Source organism: Natator depressus, chromosome 9 (assembly GCF_965152275.1).
Source record: "Natator depressus isolate rNatDep1 chromosome 9, rNatDep2.hap1, whole genome shotgun sequence".
Lineage (NCBI taxonomy): Eukaryota > Metazoa > Chordata > Testudines > Cheloniidae > Natator > Natator depressus.
In genome coordinates, this window is record NC_134242.1 from 61,702,627 (window position 1) to 61,719,332 (window position 16,706).

At 43.9% G+C, this 16,706-nt stretch overlaps 1 protein-coding gene across 1 annotated transcript; it reads right to left on the reverse strand.

The window, feature by feature from the left end:
* On the reverse strand, nt 1–16,706 carry LOC141993533 (ras-related GTP-binding protein A). The gene is made up of 10 exons (XM_074963080.1): nt 16,376–16,706; nt 15,465–15,498; nt 12,791–12,890; nt 11,681–11,747; nt 10,619–10,841; nt 6,929–7,024; nt 4,977–5,099; nt 3,665–3,756; nt 2,361–2,476; nt 1–951 (listed from the first exon to the last, which is right to left on the reverse strand). The coding sequence occupies exons 2-10, from the start codon at nt 15,489–15,491 to the stop codon at nt 854–856; spliced, it is 942 nt and encodes a 313-aa protein (XP_074819181.1). The 5' UTR covers nt 15,492–15,498; nt 16,376–16,706; the 3' UTR covers nt 1–853.

Sequence of the window (16,706 nt, forward strand, 5' to 3'; positions counted from 1 at the left end):
TCTGTAATCTCATCTGACTTCTATACACTTGTCCCTTGCCCTTCTCAGCATCTCCCTGCTCAGGAGGAAGAAAACCTGAATGCAAGGACTACTATCTTGTTAAGTGGGAGTATTACTTTCAGCTCCTTTCATATAACAAGGATGATCTTCATTCTGGCATGCCTAAAATCATAGCAAAACAAAACAAACAAAAAGATTAAGATGACGAATAAATGGTCATTCTGACTATGACTTCTGGATTAAATGAATTTTGACACAGTAGAAACTCTCTCTCAAATGAGGATCTGGTTAAAAAAGGCCCAGGTAATAAGAAAGGAGAAATGCAGCTATGTACCTGTTTGCCTGTCCAATGGCAAAGCTTCACAACATTTTAAAAGGAAAAATAATCACTTCCAGAGCTCTGGGAATCAAAGTCCCTGGTAGCAAAAATTTATTTTCATGACTGAAGACAAGGAGAAATTTATAAATGTATCCTAGCAACTTGCTGATAAAATAGTAATATTCCATCCTTGTGATTTATATGATCATCTGGAATACAGGAAAACATCCATAAAGGCTTCAGTGTGCGTGACTATGGCAACTAGGCTTATCAGGCCAAGTGCAAATCACCTGCTCTTGCATCTTCCCCAACCCCTAGTGTGCCAGGAAGTCTCTCTTAAAGGTCCACTGTGTATCCAGACATCATCCAAATGACTAGTGTCCAATGTTAAAAGGAGAAAAAAATAAAGAAGATTGCGGTGGTAAGCAGCACACTCATTTCAAAGCCCACAAAGACACCCACATTGTTAGATTCTCCTAAAAAAACTGCAGTTCCAACTTTTCTCCCCCAAAGACCATGTGGCTTGGCCAGTGTTCAGCGCATGAGCAGACTGTGCTTTGGTCCATCCACTCTCTCCAGCTTCTCAAAGTGTTTCCTAGCGTTGCGGATGTTGATCAGTGTAGCTGCAGAAGCTAGTGGGAAGAAGGGGCAAGAGAGGAAAAACCAGAAAGGATGTGAGTAATTAGCTCACCAGGAGTTAAAAGCTGCCTCGAAAGGTTAGCTAGGAAGGCTCCCTGTAATGTAAAATGCTGGAGTTTTGGTTCACAGCAGCAGGACTGAAGCCACGAAGCTCTGTGTGGTTTTGGTTCATGTTTCCCCTAAAGCTCCATAGCTACAGGTTTCACCAGGAGTGAAACAAACAAGGCAAGTTGCCACCTTGTTTAGCACTGAAAAGGGAATATTTTACATTGACCAATGTCAGATTTCACTGATCAAACTCTCGAGAGGAAAACTAACATACGGAAACAGGACCTCTCTTCCTAAAGGGCCTAGTGCTTATGAGAAAGTACCACTAATCTAAAAAGTGAGTTCCAACAGGTCTGTTCTGCTACTCCCAGGCCACTGAGGATGTAATATGAGGGGCACAGCAGGCAAGACTGGGTTGCCCTGCTGGATGATCCCAGAGTGGTGCTGTCTGAGACCCAAAGGGAGCACCTAGTGAAGGTATACTGTATTGATGCAAGGTTTGTTAACAGGAATTGTGATTATGGAAGGAAGGTGCTTTAGCTTTTTCTTAGCTTCCCATTTGTGAGCTTCCAAAGGATAATGTCACAGCTGGTAGCAAGCCCCCAGTCTGGTAGGATTAAATGCATGGGGCTAACCAAATACAGTAAAGTAGTTTTTAAAAGGTATTTTCTGCTCTCAGGGAATCACAGCACTAGGCCCATGTGCCGTATGGCTATCTCACTTAAAATCCTCAAATAGTGTAATACAAAAAGCAGTTTCATAGTGCGCAATAGGAAAACATGTTACCAAAGAACATACAAGGGCCTGCACTCTTTGGCTGTAAGCAATGGTAATTTTATCTATCAATTTCTTCTTGAGTTAAAAAGGAAAATGCATCCATAATTGGAGCACTAACAAAGCACAACAATACACCTAGAAAAAGCCCACATTCAAGTTTAGGCCTAAAACTCACAGCCCAGCTGCCAGATTAGATCTGGCAAAGAATATTTACTGTGCGCAGCTTTACTAGAATAGACATGTTAACTGACATTGCCTGAATAAACTCCCACCTGTATTAATCACCATGCTGAGAAACAGCAGAGAAGAACTTGATTTGCAAAGTCTGGTGCTGTTTGCACTGCATGATCAAGCCATCTTTTAACCAATGTTCCCAAACCATGGTGAAGCACACTTAACATGTGTAAATCCTATCCACAATTCCAGAATTAAACTGTTTTAACTGTCTTAGGGGCTTCGCTGATTGTACAGGGTAGGTGGGTACTCATTTATGGTATCAAGAGCCAAATGTAAGTTTAACTAGCTCTTGGTCCCTGTAAAAGCGACACAATAGATGCCTATGCTCTATTAAACTTACGTATGGAAGGATCAGACATGACCACCATCACATATGTATTCGATGTGAAGATGTCAATGAAAGCAGCAAAGTTAGAGTTCCTGACTTCCATGCTCTGGAAAGAAGCAGCCAGCTTACTGTGAGGAGGAAAGAAAAGAGTTAACTCCTGTTATGTGACCATTTCAAAAGCAACCACTGTATTTACAAAGCACCTCATATCTAGAGATCATTTTAGTCACATCATGTATTCATAACTGCACAGCTTTCTTTGTAAAATAAGAACTGAGCCAGTAGGAGGTTTTTGTTTTTGACAGATACAAAATCTGTGGCTATATTTACTTACTTACTTCATGGTTACAAAACTTGAACACAATTTAAGCAAGGCCCTCTGTTCATGACTGACTAGCCATGGTGGGTTAGTGTTCTCTTTTTACACTTAATAAAAAAAAGCTTTTGCACTGCACAATAGTGACCAACACCTGTTTGAGTTTGCTACACCCCCAACAGTCAGTGTCTCCTGACCAGTGCATGCTGGAACCATTCAGCACAGACCGAAAGTCAACAATAGCAGAATGACTCTGTGGACCAGCAAGAGAAGAGAGTAGTAAACTGAAGACTCTGGAAACAGCCTACTAAAGCACGCATGTAGCTATTCAGCTGCTCCTACCCTATTAGTGTTCTAAATCTTTTCAAGTATTAGGGATGGAAGGGCAAAAGTGGAGCAATTTTGGGAAAAAAAAACAAAAACCTATTTCAAAGTTTAACTTTGTCTTAAGTCTTCTGCTTTCCTTTTGTGACTGTTGCTAAATTTGTTTGAGCAAGTGCTTCCTCTCTCATAACCAGCTTTTTGGTTCTTGCGCCCATAACTAAGTGCTTTTCTTAGATTTGCAGTGCCTCTAAGTGTCATCAGTAACTGCCATTAGGTCACAAGCTCAGTACTATAACTTCTCTGCAGAACCCAGAAGAAAAAAGGATGGGAGCAAAACTGTTTCAGAACAAACCTCTTTCAATGAACACCCCACTCACCCCCCCAAAAAAAGATGAAAGGCATGAAAAACTGAGTTATGATTAAACAGGATACATTCTAATACCTTTCTTAATAAGAGAACTTCTCTGGTGGCCTATTATCCATAGAACCATTACTCAATTCAAGGACAGGATGTGCTACAGAGAATTTACAAGGCGTGTCTGGTTGACACAGTTATCATTTATGCCTAGCCAGGGTAGATGGACATCAACACAGCCAAGTCGGGCTGATGGCACTCGCCCAGAGTCTAAAGATTTCCAGTTCTTAGTAATGTGAATACACAGATAATTCATCTCACCTGCAGCTCAGCTTGAACTGTTTAATAATATTGCTGATTTTCTCAAATCTGTGGATATCGCGCTGTTCTTTGCACTGATAATGGGAAATAACCTGCAAGGAAAAATCACTAACTCAGCAATCAAAGCAGAAGTTCCCATCCACCAGCACATCTCCTAATGAGTCCTGAGGATCTCCTCTTCCTTGCCCTGCAATTGCCCATGCTTCAACTTGCCCCACACTGAGACAAGAACAGGCAGAATGTCTTTTAGATAGCTGTCAAGAATGCACTAAATAGTTTTAAATTTAATTTTAAAAAAAATCTGATTGCGTATTCAAACAAACGTGCACGTATCTGGACCCAGCAAATCCTCACACTGCATGCATGTCCAGTACGATTACCAAATACGCATAATGATGTTTTTGAACAGAGTTTCTTCAAGTGTGTCAAACAGATTTCTCCTCAAGGAGGACTAAGTCCATGGCGAAGTTACAAAGATATGAGAGTGCAGAAAAATCCAGAAATTTATATTTTTTGTAAAACAGTCACTTTTAAGCTGTGAGCATGAGAAGCTTCTGTCCCAAAAATAGCTGTTTTCAAGAGTTATGTGAAAATAGGGGTTTATTACAATGCTGTCAATCACGTTGATCATTAATGTCATACTAATTTACAAAACCCCTCAGAAACTAGTAGAGCATATTGGAAGATGGCAATTTCAAGAGAGAGATGTGGTTCCCTAAATTTTCCATTAAAAAAAACAAAACCAAAAATTTTGTTTGTTTAAGTGGAAAGTTCCAAACAAAATAACTTTCTACAAAAGTTTTCATTTAGAAAGCACGACATTGTGTCAGGAAGAAAGTTTTGAGGAAAGTTTTCAACCAGCTCTCAGGATTAGGTTTATATTGGATCAGGTACTCAGCAACAGAGGGACCCTGAACGGTTAAAGTACCACCTGGGAGGAAGTGAAAATCTGCACCATAACTCTCCACGTGGACACATTTAATCCACACTGAGTGTGCCTTTGTTTGGTTTGGCTTAATCCACATAAATAGCTCTTGTGCATTAAATTCACATCCTACCTTATTTCAGAATAGCTTCCCTGGCGAGGCAAGCCCTTACTCCCTCTGTCATAAAGGCACTGAATGAAAAGTTCTGCAACCTGGAACTTCCACCTAGCATGTGTTATGGTCATCAACCCCACCCGAGTCCTTTGCACTCTACAGTGCTTTTCATACAAGGACCTTACGCATTTTATAATCATGAATCTGCCTCCTTAAGGGACAGGGCCAAGGAGCAAATGGACACAGCACAGAGCAGGGACGACAGTTCTCACCAGGAAAGTGGCTCTCTCAAACAAAAGAACTTCATCTGCTTCTATAATCTGAGCAAAGTTCCTCAGATTCATTTCTAGTTGCTGGACATTAGGAATCAGCTGATAGACTATACTGGACCAAGCCTGTCAGAAGACAAAACGTACAGTGAGTGCTATGAGGATTGCATAAGGGTGTCCCCATCCTCCCTCTCTTGTTATGCAAAGTGCTTGTAAGAGTCAGCGAATTCAGGCTACAGTCAATGATAGCAGAGACAGGAGTTATGCAAGCTTCCCCCATCTCTCTGTGCCCACACACTTCAATTATGGTTATGGCCCCCACTGGTGTTCCAGTCCCACACTTCTTCTTGATCAATCTACCACCCACGTCAAATTGTGACACAGGCAAAAATCTTGCAGGGACTAGTCTGATACCATCTATTTGCCAGGTGATGTCTGGGCTGAATTTGAACCCATGTTTCCAGAGGAGAAGCATTTGTTTACTGCTCCCAGCTAAAGCCTCACAGGTTTCTGTTTTCTTGCTTGGAAATAAGCAGATCTCTGCTGTGTACCCATAGAAGTAACAGCAGAAGGCTCTGAACCACTGCATTAACTCAGGGACTGATCCCCAGAGATGCCAAGCGCTCAGTTACAGTTGGCTCCAGTGGAATTACAGGTGCTCAGCACATCTCAGGATCAGGCCCTCAGTCTGTAAGGGCTTCACCTCACTGCCTATGCCAAGCATAGTATACAGACAGTGATTTGCTTGTGTATTAGAATTCCAACATACAAGCAAATTGGACAAAACCAAAGCTTTTTTATATTTAATCGGCATTTCTCTGGTGCTCAAGGGAACAGTTGAGGTTTCACCTTGTCTGAAGGCAGAAGGTCCAAAATATTCATTTTCAATACAGAGCTCTTATGGGACTGTACCTAGAATGATGCAGTTCTGCCTCTGGGCACTTCAATATGAAGCATAAACAAGAGCATCCACAGTGACTGACTGGCTGGCTGCAGGGATCCATTTAAGAAGAAAGGTAAGCCAATCTGTACCTAGTTGGCTCTCAAAAGGGAAATGTACTAAATGCCTACAGTATGGGACCAGCGTACACACTAAAGACACAGAAAAACTAATTTCAGGAGGGTGCAGCCTGGATCAGCTTCATTCAGGCTGATGCCACATACTGTAGGCTGGGGCATTCTTTGTACTCATGGATAGATTTTAGAAGGTGCCCAGCTTCACCTCCCACTGAAGTCAAAGGAACTGCCAGAAGATCAACTCCTATGAACGTCAGTCTATCAAGAAGGCTAATGGGCTCTCGCTACCTTTGCCCATTGAGATGGTTGTGGCACGTTTGTAGAACCATAATTTTCTCTCATTCTGATCCATTTAACATTCATGACCCCAATATCTGGAGGGAGATCTTAATAGGTAACTGGGAAGCATGAAGGTAAGGAAAGTTTAGGCTAGATATCAAGATAAGCTTCCAGACTATGAAGAAGTCTCCCAGGCAGATGTGTGGAAGCCCAAACACTTGAGTCACTGAATACTTGACAATGTCCTAGAAAATAGAACATGGAAACAATTCTGCACTGGCTGAACACATTATTGTGCTAAGTGGGGTGGAGGTTCCTTCTAAATGAATTGGGCAGAGAGTATGTGGGCAGTATTGACAGGACTACGGGAGTCCTGTCAATACTGCCCAGAAGATACGGGACTAGGAACCAGAATACTGATGGGAGAAGGGAAAGGTGGATTTATTTTATGAAGCCAGCAATTTAACTGCGACCAGCCCCACCACTTGAACAGCCAGAATGGAACCACTTGTTTCAGAAAACATTGAGAAGTTAAAGGGTTAGGGGAGTCCAGTCAAGCTATGGAATTCTGCAGCAACTGACAATGCAGCTTACACAACAGTAGAGCAGGAGGAAGATGAAGGGAAATCCCACCCATGAAGAGAAGCAGCCATTCAAACCTTATAAAGTGTTTCATCCCAGATGGACGTTCTAAAGCATGCACACTCCAGGGGGCGGGACAGTCGCCGCAGGTCTTCCTCCCTCTCTTTAAAAATCTGGAAGACAGAAGTTTGATATTTTTAGATCAGTGATACTCAGACCTCAGTGGTTCAGGAGCCAAATCAGCAATTAACATTACCCAAAAGAGCAACAGTAGTGTTAATTCATGGTTTCATTTACTATTTTTATATACATAATTTTTTTTCTTGGTTATTTTGACTAAGTATTATTTTATCAACAATTGGTTAACAACATAGTGAAAGCATCCTGATTGGTTAATAGCTTACATTGGTTAATAATTAATATCACACTGTGTTTTAATATTATATGCTGCAAAGAGCCACAAAAGACACATTGAAGAGCCACTTGCAGCTCCCGAGCCTCAGTGAGCACCACTGTCCTAGATGAACACATACATTCCTGTTTTTGGTGAATGCTTCTGCTGTGGTTATTTTACCACATTTATAGTAAGAACTTTGCATTTCAAAACAGAACTCAAGGGCGCACAATATTTTCCAATGCCAGAGCAGCTGAGGATGCTGCAGGCCAGGATAGAGGTGCACTAGCAGAGCTGTCTGAGGGATCCATGACTGGAAGAACAAGGGGCTGCAGATCAAAACTGAGTTACATCAGCAGAGCTGGGTGGGACCTCAGGACTGGAAAATTGTGCGTGCTACAGGTTAGGAACCAGGTGAATTGGCAGAGCTGCACAGGAGAAGTGTGCACAATTGCTGCTTGTACATGTCTGGCTCTGGCAATAATCATTAGTCATGTTATATTTCATGAGTTCCAAATTTACTCATAGATAGGGCCCTACCCTATTGTGAAAAACACTGTGAAATTTAAGGTTTAAATATCTGAAACTGTGAAATTCAAGGTTTTAAAAATGCTATGACTGTGAAATTTGTGAAAATGGACCGTGAATTTGGTAGAGCCCTACTCATAGACTTACAAATGTGAACAAGGACTTAATAGGCATTCAGGTTAAAAGAGAATGGGAGAAAACCCTTACAATGAAGTGTGCTGCATTAACTAAGCTGCCATGGGTTAAGTAGTCACTGCATAACCCCACTGTCCCACACCTTACTCTGCTCTTACAGGTTATGGTTTAAAAATAGCTGAGATGGGTCAAAATAAGACTTTCCAAGACATCAGAACTTAAGAAATCATTAGAAAAGCAAGGTAAACAGCTAGCAGTGAGCCCCCTGGTGTGGAAAAAGCAAATTTTTCATAGTAAATTCACTGGCAAAACCCAGACTGTCTGTTCCACCCACATCTATGAGGCAGGAAGTCTCAGAAGTGGACATTAGGAATGAACAGGGATAGGGAAAAAATCATTTCTATCCCAGCCCAGTGTGTTAACAACATGCTGAAGATCAACAGCATTTTGATTTCTTTGAGGTTTCTCCTCTCTTTCTCTGATATTCTAATCCACAAGAGACCCCAACCTTAAGACATTTGAGATTTGTACGCTTAAGAAGGCCCCAACCTGAAAGCTGACCCATGTCACAGGGTTTATATTCCTGATTTCCACAAGCTATTTTTAATCTGTTTTCAGGAACGTGAAAGCAGGGAACATCCAGAAACCTCCTGATCGACTACGTAACCCAATACACACAAGACATCAAGGTCCACAATTTGGCACTACTTTCAAGTCAGGTCAACAGTTAGGCCCAAGCAAACAGACAGAATCCCTGACTCAAAGGAGACTAGCAGATACCTCAAAGCAGTTCCTATTAGAGGGGTTGCAATGCTTTCAAGTTGTGTCACTGCACGATTTCACCCCCCATGCCCTTCCTTATTTCAGAGAATGGTTAGAATTCATATGCAGTTGGTTGGTGTGGATACTGATGTTAATAATTACTGGACAGCAAACTGAAATATCAAGCATCACAGCCCTACGGAACCAGCTTTCATTTAACTTATGCACAGTCCAGGACATTCCTGACCCCTTGCTGGGGAGGATGGAAGGTAACATTCAAACAAGCTCCAGAAGGAAAATGCTTTAAGTTACAGCCAGGTCGAGCTAGAGTGACAAAATGAGGCTCAGAACGCTAGCCAGTATCTGCTGATTTGTGAGCCAATTTGTTTCATTGAAGAAGTTTGTCTACCCAGGGAAGACCAGCCTGTGGCTTCACCCACGTGGCCAACTTGCTCTTTTCTGAGCCCTTCGTTGCACATCTGGACAGAGATGTATCAAGCTGGAAGTGACAAAGAGTTCAGTGCGTTGAGTACGCTAGACCAGCATTTCTCAAACTGGGGTCCGCCAGGGGGTCCAAGGATCCTGATCAACTCCTCCCCCAGCCCTCCCAGTGCTTCCTGCACACCAGGGAACAACTGTTCCCGGCGTGCAGGAGGCACTGGGAGGGGAGTGGGAGGAATCATGTCCGGGGCTACTGACCCCACTGATCAACTCCTCCCCCTCCCTCCCTAAACTCCTCCTGCTTCCCCCCCCAGCGCCTCCTGCTCCCTGGGGAACTCCCCAGCGTGCAGGAGGTGCTAGGAGGGAGGGTGAGGAGGGGAATGGGGGCACTTGGGGGAGGTGGCAGAAAGAGGCATAGAAGAGGAGGGGCAAGAAGAGGTGGGATGGGGGTGGGGATGGGGCCTAGGGCTGAGCAGCAAGCTTAGGGATCAGTGGCAAAAATTTTAAATCAAAATGGGGGTCCTCAAGTTACTAAAGTTTGAGAACCGCTGCACTAGACCAAAGAAGTGATCTCCAGGTCTGAACCAGGTTGATGATCAACCGCAGAGCTAGGGGTGTGCATGTGTCATAAAGAAATGTATCTAACCCACAAAGTTAAATTTCTCATCTAACACCAGGAGTTGGGTATAGCTTTCTCACTGAAAGATTACCATGGCCCAGATTGAAGAGAGAGCGCAGCATACAACAGCTCCCACTGAGAACAATGGGGAATCTCACTCCTGTCCTAGGAATAACAGGAGCTGCTGGGCACTTTGGAACTCCATCCTTAAGTGTCTCCGCAGGTTTTGCACCGAGTGCTGAAAATACTTGGCTGTACTTCAGCCAGCCCATACATCTGAACAAGAAGGCAGGTCAGACTCAATGCCAGTTCATAGTCCATGGCCCCTTGGTTACAACTGTCAGTCTGTGTGGGCTACTGCCAACTGTGATGTGGACGTCTGTCCGCTAGGATTGAGATTGAGACTTCCCCAATTTACAACAGACGCTAAACAGCTGACACATGGTAACTATTTTTATTCAATATGCAGCTGAGCTGGATTTGAACCAGCAGCATAGTGGTAATAGAGTTGATCACCAAAATCTTTGAAGTACAACAGGGAGGTTAAACCTTTTGAGTTTTTCTTTGTGCCACATATCCCAAAAATTGGTAACGATGCTAAAACTGACACCATAAAGGAGAAGATTACAGGTAATTTGGCATGGAGAGTCTCTTCTCTATGTAGGTCATTAGACAGGCATTATAATGGGCCAGCAGTAGCATGAAGACTACAGGTTTGGAGGTTGGGAGCAACTCAACTTTTCAGAGATTTTCCCCACACACAAACCTGAAAAAAACTTTCTGGAGAAAGTGCGGGTGTGACTATGTTTAAAGTGAAAGATGGAAACAACATTATGCGTGCTCTCTGTTACAGAGTCCACACTGATAAGGGAATGCTTAGCTCCTTACCAGATCACGCTGGTCCTCCTGCACTAGATCCATCTTGTGCACTAGGCAGAAGATCTTGGCATCAGGAGAGTTCTGCAGGATAGCCTCCAGACACGACTGGTAGTAGTGCATGTCCTTCTCCAACTCGCGACTCTCCACGTCGAAGACGTAGATCAGGACTTCCACGTTGCGGAAGATGTTGTCCCGCTGGCTGGTGAAGTAGTTCTCCATGAAGGTGTCTTGTCTGAGAAGGGGCATAGCAGCAAGGCAAAGGGACTCCAGTTAGATCAATCAGACCAGCTTCGTTTACCCATTTGTCTGCATTGCCAAGAAAGTCTATTATGTATGAGGACTGAGCTATCAATACAGCAACTGTAGAAACTGAAGTCCTCTTCTTAGCCACAGAACAGGTACAGTATGGGTGGTGTAAGCTTACTCTTTCAAATGAGCCCCATCCTTGCCCCACTTGAGTATATCAACTTTTTATAGGAAACCAAGTCCATTCATCAGAAGGCTGTTCAGCCTTTATGCCTTTCCCATCTCTGCTGAGTGCCAGCGAGAGGGCTTCTTCTATGGACAGCTACCCATCAGGAACCATAGTGCCACCCCCAATTCATTTAACAAAAGCCAGTGGGCCAACACTACCAGTCTGGTCCAATCTGAAGCAATGACCCCAAAACAAAAAGTTCTAGAATCCATTTCCAACAACAATTTCTGCAGCCCTAGAGGTAGCTCATCTATTTTGCAAGGCTCAGAGACATTGTTTTGACAGGATAAAGAAGCAGTGAGGGAAGGGAGAGGCAGTTTACTCCCCCTGTCCCATGGAGAGGTTACTTTGGGCTCCATTATCATCAAGTCAGCCCCTTTCACCCAGCCCCCATGTCTGAGTTTATGATGTGGTTTATTAATTATATGGTACCATCTACAGTTCTATAAGCCTTCATCAACAGTTCACTTAATACACAAAAAGCATTCCTACCCCACTGTAGCTAAAAGGACAGCCTCCTAATGTATCAGATCACCATCCTAGTTGCCACAGCCACCTCCATGGGTTTCACAAGCAGAAGAACAGACAATACCTACCCTCCACAGTCCCACAGGTTCAGCACCAGGTTTCCCAGAAATCGAACATGGGAGTGCTCCACGTCAACTGGAAAGAGACAAGAGAAGTCTAGTAACTGTTCTTACGTTGTCCCTGTAAAATTGGGACATCTGGTAACCCCAGTGTGGGGCGAACACCTCATCACAGAGACCAACACTCAGGCTCTGTAATCTGATACCACATGTACATGAAACACAGATCAACTGAAAAGGGGGACTACTGGAAAGTTACCATCCAACACAGTTGAAAACGTGATTTATGGTGACTCTTTGAAGCCCAGAGCTGTAAGTGTGGAATTCCAGCTACTCAGCTTTACTAGGTATATTCTGCCATGGATGAATATAGAATCATAGAAATGTAGGGCTGGAAGGGACCTCATGATGTCATTAAGTCCAGCCCGCTGTGGTGTAGCAGGACTACGTAAACTTAGACCATCCCTGATAGATGTTTATCCAACATGTTTTTAAAAACTTCCAATTATGGGGTCTCCCTTGGAAACCTATTCTAGAGCTTAACTACCCTTATATTTAGAAACCTTTTCCTAATATCTGTCCTAAATCTCCCTTGCTGCAGATTAAGACTCCACGTCCTAACTTCGATGGATATGGAGTATTGCGTATTGCAGAATCATCTATGCAGAGGTCTTTCTGCTAAGACCACTGAGCCCCACTCTCTAGCAAGTTTATTACTGCCCAAAATCATTGTGTTGGCACAGAGAAGTCAGGTCTTCTCTGGAGGGTTCATCAGCAATTCTGAACACTTCTTCGTGGGAAGGCAGGGTCAGTGGAAAAGCACTGGCTTCCGAACTCTATTTGCATCAACATTTAAAGTCACCTTCTGGCCCACAGCTTAAAGGAGAGGGATCAGTCCACCTCACCCACATCCAAGGTACTTTGGCTCAGATTTTCAGCCAGACCCCTCATGGAGGGGCCCAGCAGACAAAAGAGACACCCTATTACTCCATCCACAAAGGAAAGGGGAGAGTCTCAGTGGGTAACTGCCTTGCATCTCTGTGCAGATGGTCTTAAATGTTAATTCAAGTTCAAGAGCACAGGCATCAATAAGGAGTCAATAAGAGACCAAGATCTTACTTGTGGCACCAAGGCGCCGTGTGTCTCTGGCGATGTAGTTTGCAAAGATAATGGATCTCATGCTGGTCTTTCCAGACCCACTTTTACCCATCAACAGCACCTGGTAAGGAAAGGCAAGAGAGAAGAGTTAAACTACAGTGAACACTGGCTTCTCCATGGCTCTTTAATGCCTAAATACTAATGGTGTAAAGACAAAAGGTTTCAGTAGCACCATGCACAGAGGACTTGACCTGTGCATATCGTGATTTGGCTGCCTCAGAAAAGGCTAGCAAACAAAAGTCTTAAACCTGAATGACTGGAAGACGTGTTCTTAATTCCTTGATATTCATGGTCAATTAACAAGCATTACACACTATAAAACTCTCACTGTCACTTTACATGCCTTCCATTTACTCAACACACAGAAGGACCATTCCTCTTCTCCTTGGCTTTTGCTTTTTTCCTTCCCCACAGTCAGATCACTCTCTGGGAGCTGCATACCCTGTCCCTAGTATTGATTGTATAGTTTCCTAAAATCCAGAAGAAAAGTTACTGTGCTTCTTGAAGCTTATTCATTCTCCTCATCTTGACCCCCATGCCAATAAAAAACAATCACAATGCATGAATGTGTCACAGAGAAAGTCAACCCGAGATCATTTCTGCTACATACATTGAGAAGGCACTCTGCAGAGTTCACAGCTGGATTTCAGACATCCAGTGAAGAGCTACATTTATTTTTGAAGTAGTTTTTAATCTTTCACTTCCCCAGCCTCCACACATGTTCTCCAAACACACGGGCACTTAAGATGAAAGCTTGCTCTTCCTGATTCATCAGAGAACAAGGATTTGATGAGCCAAACACATTTAATCCCAAACATTTAAAAAAAAGCACTGACCATTCAATGTCCTCTGCCCTCCCCTCACCACTCTTCTTATGTTTTGTACAGTCCACCTCACAATACAAGAATCAGATTCTCCTCCCTGACTGTGAAATAAAATCCACATCTGCCTTTTAGATGTGAACATGCTGGAAGGCAGAAAGAAGTTTAAAAGCAGATGGACCAGTATAATTTGACTACCCAGTACTGCTACACAGAAGGCACAGATGCAATCCCAATCTCTTGCTTCCCAGGTCAGCAGGCCATGAAAGAGCAGGAGACATTGTGATTAGGTTTTGGGGTTTTCGTGGGAGAAATAATTTGAATGGCTCAGTAGCAACCCTAAATGATTTTATAGCAGCAGGGATTGGCTCACACTATCAAAAGAATCATTAGCCAAGTTCCAGTCCCAAAACAAAGTTCTGCCTTTGGCAACACCTCTGAAATCCTATTATAGACAGCAGGGTTTAAAAAAAAAAAAAAGATGCAACGCTAGGCTGAAGCTGTCCTACAGAACCTTTGACTGGCAATAGAGTATGAGTCAGGAAGACACCCGCTTGATCCTCAGATTCCAGAGTTTACAGAGATCAGAGCATGGTTTACAACTAGAAAACAAATTTCAGACTCAACCAATTGACATGGAATCCCACCTTGCCATTTTTAGTCACTTTTCTGAGAAGAATCATATTTATAGGCTAACTAGTTCCCTTCCAAAAGCAGCTCACCACATCATTAAGGTATAAACTAGCTGAAGTGCTCCCACAGCATAACAGAGTTCAGGATAACAGGTTTTGGTGGACTTTGCAGCAGAAGAATGGCAACATACTCTTCTTCAAAGAGGCAGACAGGCCCTGTAATGTGTCTCAGACTCTTTGAAGCTAACCCCCAAGTATAGTGTTCTCTGGTGATTGCATATAAGAGGCCAAAAGAAGGAGATATCTGATCTTGTTTCACAACAAAATTGGTGAAGAAATGTCTGCATGAGCATCAGCCTGTTGTAATAGTTAGACATAGTGCTATCCAATTTAAAATCAAATCTAAATTCAAAGGTGTGAGATTCCACCACCAATTCCTCTGGTGGCTTTTCAAAGGGACTAGACCCCAATATGGTGGAAGAGGAGAAATCTGATCCAAGTAAAACATACAAGAGTAGTCACATTCTTTAGTTAGCAATCTTAGGCATTTCTAATACAGTTATCACTGTAATATCTACACTCCTAATTCCGAGTAGAGGAGCTATATTTCCATCATTGGCTTCCAATCACTATCCAAGACAACCAAACTTCCCTCTCCAGATAAGATATCACTTGAACCCCTCAATGCAAATATAACCTTCCAAAGCACATTTCTCTGACAGAGATCAGGAGTGTTTCATTACATACATACATATAAACTAGAACATAACACATTTTCTCCCCTTAACACTAAATTTTTACCTAAGTATTTGCCATGAGTGAGGTGTATTCAATTAGTGGTTACTATGGCAGGTTCCACTTTGCACAAGCCCAGCTGCTCTGATTATCAAAATATTTGAGAAATACTAATTTTCAAGTCCTATCATGTTAAGTGAAGGACACAGCAGCTATCACTACCACAGGATGCGAAAGAGGTCTTTGAGTATTAATGGTCACTTGACAATCATGAAGATCACACCATGAGACTAGCGCAAGCACTCACACTAAATGGGCTTCCACACCAGAAGGTATCTGATGAGCACTTTGGGATCTCAAAGGTATTTTGCTAGGTTCAAAGGGAAACTTGATCAGCATTTGCCAACATAGGTAGCAAAAACAGAGAGTGTGTAATCCAATTCTTACCTTTTTCTTCATGGCTGTGCTTGGCATCACCCACCTACAGATTTAAGACAAACACAAGCATCCCTGTTACACTGCTGTACTTTTCTCTGCTCCAGTTAACAACTTCATCACAACCCAGATAACAGGGCCAGTTACAGAAGGCACTTTACAACTTTTGTCTCAGGCAAAAGAGCTGAAGGGATCTTTAAGAAAAACATCCTATCATAAAGAGATCCTTAAAACACCCATGCTTACACCTCTCTTAACTATGTAGTTAAATTAGACATAAGCAAGATAAATTCAGTGTGTGGTGGAAAATAACAGGACACCCTCCACCAGCATGTCAAACTCCTAATACCCACACACTCTCGCTCTCTCTCCATTCCCCTGCAGCACTGTCAATTAGCAACACTTCTATTCCCACATTTAAATTAACCCCCACATTACTGTTCCACATACTACCCATTCTCTAAACCCCAACAGTAAGTAGTTCCAACCAAACGCACAAACCCCCATGACCCTTCCCGTTCACCATTCGTCACTCATGTACACACTAACCACCCCAAGACAAACTAGTCACATGCTCCCACATACCCTAATATCCCCCATTATCCTCTAACCACCCCACAAACTCTGACATTACACCCGAAACAAATTAATCTTTAGCCCTATACAAACCCCCTAGTTACACCCTACACAGTGTTCCCCGCACCCCAGGTTATTACACAGCCATTCACATACTGAGCCCTGCCCATCGCAACTCCCCCTTCATGTCAGTGATCCTGCTCTACCCTGTGCCTTTTAAACCCAGTTACTCATACCCCCCTCACCCCAGCCAGCCGCACTGACCCCCTCACAGTCACTGCATCCCCACAGCAACCCCAGACCCCCTCCCCCCAGACCCTGCTGCCCCGGCCCCTCGCCCCCGTTACCTCTGGCTCTGAGCGCGGCGCCGCCTGGGCCGACCCCGCGGTGGGGCGGGGGGTCCCTGCTCTGCGCCCCAGGCCGCCTCCCTGCCGAGCGGGGGCTGTGCGAGCGCAGCGGGTCGGGGGGGTCTCTCCCGGCCCGCGCCCAGCGGGGGGTCCTGGGAGCAGGGCTCGGCGCGCAGAGAGAGCCAATCCCCCCGCTAGGCCCCGAGGCCTCGGCCTTGCCTGAGCCAGCCGCCCGGCGGGGTCTCTCCTCCTTAGGATACGGCCCCCGGGATACCCCCTGCGCCCCTGGCTCACGAGACTCGGGACTAGGCTGCCTCAGCCGGTCACGTGA

Bases quoted from the DNA above. Each gene is read 5' to 3' on its own strand.
- LOC141993533 (XM_074963080.1), bottom strand. From the start codon at position 15,491: ATGCCAAGCACAGCCATGAAGAAAAAG. The intron at 12,891-15,464 runs GTAAGAATTGGA...TTTCCTTACCAG, and splicing joins GCACAGCCATGAAGAAAAAG to GTGCTGTTGATGGGTAAAAG. The intron at 5,100-6,928 runs GTTTGAATGGCT...GTCTTCTGACAG, and splicing joins GGGATGAAACACTTTATAAG to GCTTGGTCCAGTATAGTCTA.